Source organism: Pinus tabuliformis, chromosome 9 (genome assembly GCF_031772625.1).
Source record: "Pinus tabuliformis cultivar Carrire ecotype Pingquan chromosome 9, CPIR1, whole genome shotgun sequence".
NCBI classification, from domain to species: domain Eukaryota; kingdom Viridiplantae; phylum Streptophyta; class Pinopsida; order Pinales; family Pinaceae; genus Pinus; species Pinus tabuliformis.
The window spans coordinates 223,472,334-223,483,967 of NC_142307.1; the positions used below are offsets into that span (position 1 = coordinate 223,472,334).

General features: G+C 37.5%; 1 protein-coding gene across 1 annotated transcript; it reads left to right on the forward strand.

Moving 5' to 3' along the window:
• Positions 1 to 3,295: 3,295 nt before the first annotated feature.
• Positions 3,296 to 8,882, forward strand: LOC149147967 (protein yippee-like). Its single transcript, XM_089441619.1, has 3 exons — positions 3,296 to 3,486; positions 7,540 to 7,583; positions 8,160 to 8,882. Exons 1-3 carry the CDS (start codon positions 3,391 to 3,393, stop codon positions 8,206 to 8,208), a joined length of 189 nt encoding a protein of 62 aa, XP_089297745.1. The 5' UTR covers positions 3,296 to 3,390; the 3' UTR covers positions 8,209 to 8,882.
• Positions 8,883 to 11,634: the final 2,752 nt, after the last annotated feature.

The following is an 11,634-nucleotide window of genomic DNA, read 5'->3' on the forward strand; positions in this document are numbered from 1 at the left end:
AGACGACACTCTACTTTTGGGTATTGCCTCTCTTTCCTCTGCCTCTAAATTTAAACCAGTTCTGGATGAATTCAGTGAGGCCACAGGCAACGTTGTAAATAAGAACAAATGTCACATCTTCAGTTGGAACACTTTGCCCAGATTGCTCGCTGTTATTTCTAGATGTTTGGGTTTTACAGCCTCCTCTTCTTGAACCTCTTTCAAATACTAGGGCCTTCCTGTTTTTAATAAGAGACTTAGAAGCAAAGATTGGCTCCCTCAGCTTGAAAAATTCAAGACTAGGAACCAAGCCTGGGGTTACTCCTGGCTCAACACTGCTGGCAAATCTGTCCTAATAAAATCTGTGCTCACCAGCCTCCCTCTATTTCAATTTGGTGGGCTTCTTGCTCCGGCAATCATATTAAAAAAAATGGAAGAGTTCATGCGGAGGTTCTTTTGGAAGGGCAGAAAACAGAACGAAAACAAGCTTCCCCTTATCAGCTGGGAAACCATCTCCAAGCCACTGTGGGAGGGTGGTTTGAAGTTCAAAAATCTCTGTCAGTAGAATGTGGCTATGGCAGCTAAGACTATCTAGAGGATTATTGCGCCCAAGCCGGGCTGGGCCCAACTGGCTCTCTGGAAATAGTATTTCAGAGGTCCTCGTTCAAGCTATTTAGACAATGTGATTCATTTGCCTAACTCGTATTTCCTTAAACTATATGTTAAAGCTGCTCCCTTAATCAATGCGCACTTCTACTGGATCCCAGGAAATGGCAAAAAGATCAACATCTGGACTGATAAAATCATGAATATGGACCCAATTGAAGATAGAGCCTCCATTAAAGCGCTGTGATGCTGGATGGATAGAGGGGCTGAGTTCGTTGTGGGATATTTTGCTTTGGTGCGATTCTGTTTGGGCAGGTTGGAAACGTATTGAGGCGCTGGCTCATCTGCTCAACAAATGGACCACGTTGCTTGATCTTCTTCACGGCTTGGCGCCCACGCACATGAGGAAAAGAGATTCGAAAGGCTGGCGGCCGAATGACAGAGGCTACGCTGTCTCCATGGGATATGCCAAGCTGAATGAGAGGCCATACGTCCCCCCCGATCCGGCACCATGGCAGGGTGTCTAGCGTTTTCCCTCATGGCCCAAAGTTGACTTCTTTGCTTGGCTTCTCTACCATGGCAAAATCCTAACGTATGACATGTTGCAGAGGAAAGGGTTCCACGGGCTCTCCATCTACTCGCTGTGCAAAGAAAATGTAGAGACAACAGTCCATTTAATCCTTGAATGCAACTTCTCTAAGCAGTTCTGGTTCTCCTTTATTCACAATTTGGATCCCAACTTTTCGCTTCCTTGTTCCACTGCTGATCTTTTTTCTAATTGGGCAATCAGATATCCTGGCCCAACTCCTAAAAATCAGGTAATCAAAACTGCATGGGTTGTTCTTCCAAAGGTTATTTGTTGGCAGATATGGCTAGAACAAAACAGAAGAATTTTCAGAAATACTAATCAGAATCACAAGGCCTTAGAAATCAAGATTAAATGTCATTTAAAGGAGTGCTTGACTGATATAAAAGATGATTTTAATCTCAGCCAATTGGACATCGCTTGGGGATCATTCCTTGACTTGCAATTTCAACCAGTAGTTAGAAACGTCCTTTCTCTTAAAGACTGGCAAATAAGGAAGTCTGAAACGAACTTTCAAGACTGGCTCAAATCGCACTCAAGGCACTCTCTCTTTTTTGATGGGGCAGCAAAGGGCAATCCGGGCAAAGCTGGTGCAGGAGGTGTTGTTGTAAATCCATTTGGGGAAAAAATTCATTCCTATGCTTGGGGGCTTGGACATTCATCCAGCATTCAAGCTGAGGCTTTGGCCCTCTTCCAAGGCCTCAAGATCCTCAAATATTTAAATATAAGTGAAGCTAATGTTATAGGTGACTCCTAGATCATTATAAACGCAATGATTTCCATCTGCCCAGCTTTGGATCTTAAACTAGCAAGGCTGATATCTAGAATCAAGGGCTTGGAAAACGCTTTTCAGAAGTGGAATTACTACCATGTGCTGAGAACTCATAATAAAGAGGCGGACATTGAAGCCAACAAAGCTGCCCTCCTCTCCATCGGGGTCAAGATGAAAGACGAAGAAGAATCATGGGAACCCATCCCTTAAGCTGATTACTGCCATGTTTTACTGCTTGCTCTTAAATAAATTTGTTTGTATCTTCAAGTGGGGAAAAATTTCTGAAAATGAAACTATAGATTCCTTATCAAGGAAGAAGTCTTCAAGTTTTAGCTGCATTCTCATTCTTAGCACGGAAATGCAACAGGATACAGACATCCTCAATGTAATCAGACTTTCGGCATTCAGGCCAAGATGAATATAAATACTCCATAATCGTTTCTGTCAAAAGAAAAACACATAAAACAATTAACAATACACGAACACCATATTTTACCCTAGAATCCCTTACGAGAAAATTGAATAATATATCTACTATTTTCCATGGCTTAAAAGAATCCAGACTAGCCAAAGTGAGCCCTCCAATAAATTCAGGAATATTACAATAGAGAATCCTCAATATTTTAACAACTTCATCACATATAATCGACAAGCTCTAAGACCATGGGCCACAAAAGTCATGTGCTCACATTTATGATTTCGTTTTAGCTTTATTATTACTTAGTATACGAGCGAATGATATAATCGAGTAAAAAACATAGTAAATTACTCCAAAATGGCTTTCCTCATCATTTTTAATACATAGTATATGAGCAAATGATGTAATCGAGTAAAAAACATAGTAAATTACTCCATAATGGCTTTCCTCATCATTTCTAATACTAATAAAAATCTTCGCTATATCCCGGACAACTTTGTAAAAATATTCTCTTAGTAAGAAGTCAAAGAAAACTTCATATGGATGATCTAATTAAATACTTTCTTTTCAATATTTATCTAGTTTCTAAATTTTCTTATAACATGCTACAGCCTTACGGCGTTTCCATTGCAACATGTGGCGTAATTGCTAGTTAGGCCGATAGGCCTTCCTATGCATCAACTTCTTCGTCAACACTTTCATTCTCCTATTAACATCTGTCAAGCATCCCTCGATCATTCATGCACGTCTTTGTATTCAAAATGGCATCATATTGCAAAATATAGAAATAACTAAAAAATAGTTGCAGAAAATCTGTTGCACAGAAAGCTAGAGAAACTGGGCTTGCCAATGTCACTGTTGAATATGGCGGGCATCTATGGGTTTTTTGTTTTCTTGTTTTGTAATTGAATTCTGTTATGTGCTTGGCAGATTGATTGGGGTTATCATATATTGTGAATTCTGGTAGAGGAGAGTTGTTTGGCTAACATTAAGTACCGAGAGAAAATTGTTGGGAAAGCAGCATCTCAAATGGGGAGGTTATATTTGGTTCAGTTAAGCGGGCGGATTTACTGCTACCGATCATGCCATAGCCATCTTGCAAATATTGATCAGATCCTGTCCAAGGTAGGTGCCGTGATCGTTTTTGTTGCATTATGACTGGGATGCTTTTTAGCTTGGTTTTCAGTTTTTGCCAGAGTTTTATGTTAGGGCAATGTCGGGCCTATCTGAAGTGCATGCTTGTGCTTTTGCTCCAGATTTTTATTGTTTTACAGTGTGCTGTGAGGAAGTAGTCCCATACATTATTCGGATTACCTATTTTGTAGTTTGTTGAAAAAGGACAGTAAAGAATGTTTGATACACAACACAATTTCACAATCAAATTTATGTCAAAACAAGGCATTATTGGTTCACTGATGATGTTGAGTTGTTGTGCCATCCACAAAAGCTCCATTATCACGGTGGTAGATGGCATGCGTTCGAAAACGATGAGGTTGGTTGCAAGTCATGGGTGATTATAGCGGAATATATCTCTGGTGATTATGGGTGATTGATCACAAGGAAATGCACTCCTTTTTGTGCAGTTCCTGAAGCATGTTTCTTGAATCAGTTCCAAAAAGAGTGCAAAATTATGTTAATATTCAATGCTCAGCTGAGTTGAAATTGGAGACTTGAGCTTTTGATGTTCCACATTATTCTGTCAAATGGCTATTTTCATCTACTTCCACCACAACTGAGTGATGACGAAACCAACATGTAAATGCAAGGCTGGCATGGATTCGGAGGCAAGACAAGTTAGACTATAGTCCACGGGACTATCGATAAACTGCCCTTGGTGAACAAGTCAAAATTTGACTAGCTTTCAAACTATTTATTTATTTATTTTCAATTTTCTGGATGAGTACGGTATGGCTGGAAAATTTACACTTTTTTCTCTGGACAAATCACTGCTCTTTGTGACTATGACACATGGACAATATTTGCTACAATCCCAATTTAGGGTTATGTGCATGATGATCTAGTGTCTTAATACCCTTGATTGTGCTTGCAATAACAGTGGAAACTCTAGGGTAAGTCTTTCATAAAATGTAGTGACTAGCAAGGGAATGCCGTTCTTGAAATTCTTCACTTGTATGGGATGATGGTTTTGGGAGGGGTGTGGGTTTTAAGAATATTTAAAAATAATAGGGCCCAGATGGGAGGATGCGGTTGATGGTTTTTTGAGGGGGTGGGTTATAAGCATATTTGACATAAGAGAGTCCGGATTCTCTTTAGGATGACAAAATAAGTTTCCCTTTTGATGCCATTTATCTCAATGTTAATGGCAGTTGAAGGGTTGGTTGGGCAACCATTTGGGAATTAGGGGATGCCCCCATATCTCAGATTTCGGAGGATGCCCAGGACAATGACTTTCTTTCCAACTTGTTATATTAATATGGAAAGAATTACCAAAGATTACTTATTCCAGCTTAACAACTATCATTCCATTCTTATTTCTTGCGGTGAAGGAGGATGAAATGAATTAATATGGTAACCAATTCCTTCAAGCCCCTTTCCCGGTAAAAAATAATTATATGATATGTTTTTGAAATAACACACAACGGAAACTGCTCTCCCAAGAGCATAAAAGTATAGATGAATGGCAAGTGGTCATGGACTTATTTGATATACATTGCTGATTTTCTACTCTCAGCTTGAAATCTGTCCCCCATTTTGGATGTAAGACCCAAAAGAAACAGGTTTTCTTTGGGGTGCTTACATCTTTCATCTGTTGATCCTCTTCTTGTGAAGGAGTTGAAAGATCTTGTTATACTTCGGTAGCTTTTTGAGAAAGATTGACTTGGAATGTGTTGGCATGTGGCATCTAGCAATGCTATGTGCAGCTGCAAACTTTGACCCTTTGGTTTGAACTGCACCGGTGGTTGATCTGTGAGTCTCTTTCCCCCCTTCCAAGTTGCTTCCATGCAACTGAGCCTTTTGAGGTCTCTTTGGTTTCAGAACAGTTTGGGCTGTGTGGTCCACCAAGAGCTTTGTTTGCAGTAGTCTTTTTTGCTGGCTCCCTTAGAGCTTTTGAAGACTTATTCCTTCATTCCTACCAATCTGAGGAAGCTGCTGCTTGTTTTTTAAGTTATGGATGATAATTTTTTTTCCTATAAGTTTTGAGAATGCTGCCCAACAATTTATATTGATTTGGGCACATATGTGCCAAATGGTTTCCTACCTGTGAAAAAGTGTTGAAGCTCATGGTCCAAAGTTTTATGTAAGTCCTAATCATCTTGCCATCCAGCAACCCCCTTTCAAACACTCTATCTCATTCTTTATCTCTAGGGTTCAGAGGAAAAACCAATATTAAGTGCCCTCTCAAGATAGTTGAATAAGCCATTTTGCACTTTCTAGTTTTGTTTATTCCATTTGCACATAGTCCCAAGTTTCAACCAATGGCTAAATGCCCATGAATAAATAGATCAAATCTGGACTTCGAAGATTGTCAGTAGGATATGTAAGACTGTAAGTGGCTATGGCTTTAATACAATCACCGGGGCTTTGTGCACATGAAGGCCCAATGCTTTTAGGTGCCGAGATAGCTTCCTTTTTTCTTCAGAGACCACCAGGTATTCTATTTGAGAGGCCCCTGTGTTGGTTGTGGCCCTTTTAGCAACCATTTCAATCAACTGTTATTTTTCACTAAAAATTTAAATATGTAAAACTGAAAATGTTGCTGGAAACTGCTAAATATTATTGCTTTCTAAAGCCATACCTCCAAGATAACACTGCATATGAAACCTGAAATGTAAAATTCTTAATGTTGTATTATTGTACCCAAGCATGGGTTTGAGAGTGCAGGGAGATATTGAAAAGTGGCTAAACAAAGAATCCATGAATGTTCATGATTGAGACAGGGCATTGGTAATCCCAGCATTGTCCAATTTTACCATCTCAGCTATGAATTTCTTCAATCCCTTACTTTGCACAATTACAACACATTATCTATTTTGATAGATTTCCCAAAAAAACATGGACTGACAATAAGTAGTTCAGTTGTTTTCATTTATTTCATGCAATTGGCCTTGAATTCAGAATTATTTAAGTCTTCAATGTTTTCATCATTCAATATGCTATTGTTGCCCAGTCACATGAATGAGATTGTTCCTTCTTTCAGTGATCACCCAAATCTGTAACTGCAGTAGTGCCATATTTTGGGAGAGGGTTCAGACACTTTAATATCAGACATGATAAATAAGCCAGTGGGATTGTTTATTCAAAGAGTAATAGAGTACAAGGGTTGCTGGGCTTCCCCAACTTGATAGTCTGCATTCTCATGCAATGTCTCCTAAGGTTGCTTGACCTTTTTATCTCATGTATAAAAATATAGATTCTTTCCTGGAAGTACAGGTACTTTGCCTATATTTTTTTTTTTTCTGAGGAAAGGAATCAGCTTCCCTCTTAGTCCAAGGGCTAGAGTGAGCTTGCTGGTACCTATGGTACCAGGCAAGGCCATAGGTATACTCACTTAAGAGTTCACAAGGTTCGAAGCCAGTACAACAATATTCATAGGCACAAGTCCATTACAACAATATTTATCAAGGCATTATAGCTCATCATGTCACTAATGGGGAAGATAATAGCCATTTCGCCCAACCACCCTAGATAACACAATTGACAGCTACTTTGCCTACCTATTACCAATATAATTACTAATAACGTATCACAAATTCACAACTTATTATCAATATTTGACCACTTAGAGTTTTTATGCCTACTATTCCCTCTGAAAGCTGCCATAGAAAGTCCTAATGTTCAAGTTGAATTTCTGAAAGCAGCAGGAAACCCTAGAAAGATCCTTGTATTAATTACTAGTTTAAATTGTTGATAGATTGTTTTTAACATTTTCGATGTCTTCCGTGCTTTTCTAGGCAAGGATGGAACGAGCCTTAGCAAGTGATCTGGCATTTTGTGAAGAAATAATTGTAATTAACATCAACGTATTGCTAAATCAACCTGAGATGCAGCGTTGCATATGCATTAAGATTTCAGCTAATACACATTGTTGTTTTATGTGGGTGTGATAATAAACATTTCAAGCTTGCGGATTGCAATTTTGCCATACGTGAATTTTTTTTCCTGTTTTTGTCTGTAGTTTAAGACAAACTCACTATTTATTGTTTTTTATTTTGCCAGACATTTCACTGTAGGCATGGGAAGGCATATCTCTTTAATACTGTGTAAGTTCTCTTCTTTGGATAAGCTAGCCCTGTTTTTCTCTGCAACTGGTTATCAGTTTGTTCTACTAATTATTGAAACTGGTCGATGGGAAATTACTTACATCTATATCAGGTTAAGATGTATACAACTTCATATCAAAATTTATTGCTGACATCCCCATGAATAATGTTTTGAGTTGTTATTCAGAATTTCATGCTTATTACTCATGAGCTATGCCTAAAAATGTATCAGTTTACTAAGTACTGCAATAAAATAAAACAAAATCATTTAATGATTTTCTAGGGTGCTTATTAGTAGCCTTCATTACTTTACTAGAGTTCACTATTTTTTCAGTTAAGTGCTTTGAAAATCGACCAGATTGGCTCAAAAATAAGTGTCTACCTGTTAAGTTAAACTGTTTTGGAAGTAGAAACACACGTATGTGCATTTGCATTTCAAAAACAATGGGAATTAGGTGTAGAAAATCTATTCAAGTTGAATTTACATGACATCAATGTTTGATTTAGTTTTACTTCAATTGATCTCAAACACCGGTTATCTGGTATCTCCTTGACTACGATCTGGATCCTGTGAAGGCTACGGCAACCTCTCGACACGAGGTTCCTAAAGTGCAGAGAGAAATAGAGATTGATGTCATGTCGCAGTCGCAAGATGGTGATGATGCTATGCTGGCCAGGCAGTCACGTATGAAATACGAGCTAAGGGAAACCACTCGACTTCGTAAGTAATTCTCTCTCTGTTTACTGTTGTATATTTTCGGTTGTATGGAGGTTTAAACACTTGCTCATATAAATCTCAGACTCCACTGTACCAATTTAAACCTTTTTTTTCGTCAGATTTCTCTAGATTTACCTCAATTAAACCCCAAAGGTCAAGTAGAAAACATATGTCAAAGAACTTTGGTGGAAACACTGCTACAGAGTAGATGTAATCAATCACCAATTCTCTGCTACCATTTTTAATGCTTTATAAGCCCAAAATAACATATTTTATTCTCTGCTACCATTTTTAATGCTTTATAAGCCCAAAATAACATATTTTATTCTGAATATGCTAAAAATAAATGTGAATTGGGAATTCCCAGCAGAATGATGATAATGGGCTTTTTTTTCTCCAAGGAAAAACCTGTAAGGTAACCCAAGGGATGCATGGCATCTCTAGTAAACTTGTTGGTGTAGATTAGTGCATCTAGCTCAGAGATTTGAACTTGGTACCTGCTGACAGGAAACTAGAATAATGACGATGCATCGCATTGCAAATCCTAATTAATAGGAGAGTATCTCTTATATATACTAATCTCACAATCAATCCACGTACCATTTACTTCCACAAATGATCCTTTACATTGGCTAACGAGTCGTAACAGTTGATCAAAGTTTACTCATTCAAGACTTTAACAAATGATAGCATTGAACTACCATTATACATTGTGCATTCTAATTAGTGTTTACATTTCAAGATGTTGCTTTAGACTCCCTTGACCTGCTATATAGAAAAACACCTATGCTACAAAGTGCATTTAACTGCTATATAGATGATATTTGGATTCAATATGTTTGGATTATATTGAAGTTCTAGGTTATGTTGGACTTGAATTGTAATTTAGTGGCTCAAATTTTCTCAACAGTCACATGTGAACCATATGGATTGTTATTATTACAAAATTTTGAATGATTGATTGGAGTTTATTATATAAATAATTGAGAGAAACCAAGAATAATAATTTGTATAATTTTGATTAAGGATTTATTTTATTTTGGGCAATTTATTGACTAGGTTTAGTTTGAATGATTGAATTATTATAATATTTATTATTTTGAACCAAAATACAATTCTTTCAATTTAACATTTCTATCGGCCTCTCTTCGCACCTTTTTGGGCAATTGCTAGTAGAAATACAGTTTTTCCAAAATTAATGTCCATGTGTTCATCTAATTTCGTGAATTCATATGGGCTGTAATCCTCTCAGTTTTGTTAAACCCCAGTAAATTTATAACGGTTGGGAGTGTTGACCGCTACTGGTCAACTGCCCATAGCAGTACACCCCCTTTTCTTTGCCAAAAGGGGTAGCGCTTGATCGACATGTCCGTGCCATTCTACAGTCATCGACAACTTGATCAATTTATGTTGTCAACCCAGTGTGCATGTATATATTGTAAATAATCTTAGCAGATATGAGTCATGTCTGTAAATTGCCTAGGTGGACCTAATTTTCTAAGTGATAATCTATGTTTCGGAAGGTTTTTCGTCTCACCGATCCATGATCGGCAGAGTTTTCCTTCAACCTAACCCCAAAGCTGGAATGGATTCTGCCATTAGAATCTTAGGAGAAAGATCTCCAAAAAATTGCTACAAGCTCCTTCTCAGCAATCTGCCTAGTCACGTTTCTCCAAATCGTGCAAGGCTACAGTCAGCAGCAAATTTGTTTTCTCCTCCACGCAATCATTATTGCTCATTAGGCCTGCGTATTTCTCACGCCATCCCCCCCCTTTTGCGTTTTTCTCTCCTCAAAGTTTTCAATACTTGCAAAACAATTTACTTGCCACGTTTCATGCAGTAGTAACTCCGTCCTAGCTCTTCCATTCACTGCTTCCTTCGAATCTATTATCTGTAGCTTCCATCGCTGTTCAAGCTGTTGTCATTTTCCAGCTTGTGTCAAGCATAAACCCAAACAGTAAGCCTGCAAACAACCTGCATGCTTCGTCCTCCTCCCGCTGCAAATTTTTTCTTCCATTGAATGACCTCCCAACGTCAAACAACAACCGCATCTGACCAACGCTGGAGGGTTTACGTGAACGCTTGAATCTCCAATCTGTAAAGTCACATTTTAATTTCTGCTGTCGTAAACATACCCTTCCGCACCTGCACGTTAGTTATTTTCTGTTCGCAGCCGCAGGTTGAATCTCCCTTCTGCAATTTTTTTTTCTCTCCCCTCCAGTGTGGCTATGACCGACATTTACAAACATGCCAAGTCCTCTTGCCGCTGACCTGCATAAGCACAAACGTAGCGTGCAGCAAAAAGGTTAATCGTTTTCGATACGCAGGCATCACGATTGGATGACACTTGTATGGTAAGATAATGATAGTTTAGGTTTCGTTTTTTCTTTTTCCTTTTGATATGGTTAGGGATTAGCATAGGATTTTTATTTAATTCGTTTGGGCTTATAAAAATTAAAATAAAATTTCGATTTCTTTTAATTTTTTTTTTAGATTTTGATATATACGTTGAGTTTCGTTTTTTCCTTTTATTTGTACTTAGGTTCTAAGAATTTTTTTTCATTATTTATTTATTATTAGCTGTTTATTTTAGAATGAGATGCTTTTAGGTTTAGCTAGGCTCTAGATTATTTAGATTTCAAGTTTAGTTTTAAATCAGATTTAGTTAGATTTTATTTTTCTTTTTTTTAGGGTTTTGTTTCATTTTGAGTTCAAAAATCAAAATTGTAAAGTTTAAAAAAAAATCATTAAAAATTATAAAAAAATATAAAATATAGAAAAAAAAAGAGTTTCTTTTCTTTTAAAGTGTAGATTTAGGTTTTTTTTTTAAGTTCCATTTAGTTTTAATTTTTGTTTTAAATCTTTGTCTGAAAACTGTAAAAATATTTTGGAAATTTTTTGCCAAATTCAGTCTTGTCTCAGGGATTTACCACGTTTCATCTTTTCTACTGAGGTTAAAATTTCAATGTGGAATCAATGTTCATCATCTTAATGTGATTTAATATGCTTGAGTGATTATGAGTGTGATATCTTGTTAGCAATTTCGTGGTTATGTATCGATCTTTCTCTTTCGAAATTGTAAGTTTTTTTTTTGTAAGCTGGGGCGGGACTCTCCGATTTACATGTCCATTATGTACCCTCTACGGGGGAAGGGTAGCCCAAGATTTGAACCCAAGACATACGGTTTGGTGAGACTTCATTTACACGGCCCTTGCCGCTTGAGCTACCCCATGTGGACTCTTTCGAAATTGTAAGTTGCTGGAATATCATTTAGGCATTTTCTCGCATCTGATTTAATCTTTATTTGAGTTATTTAATGATAAATGATTGCTC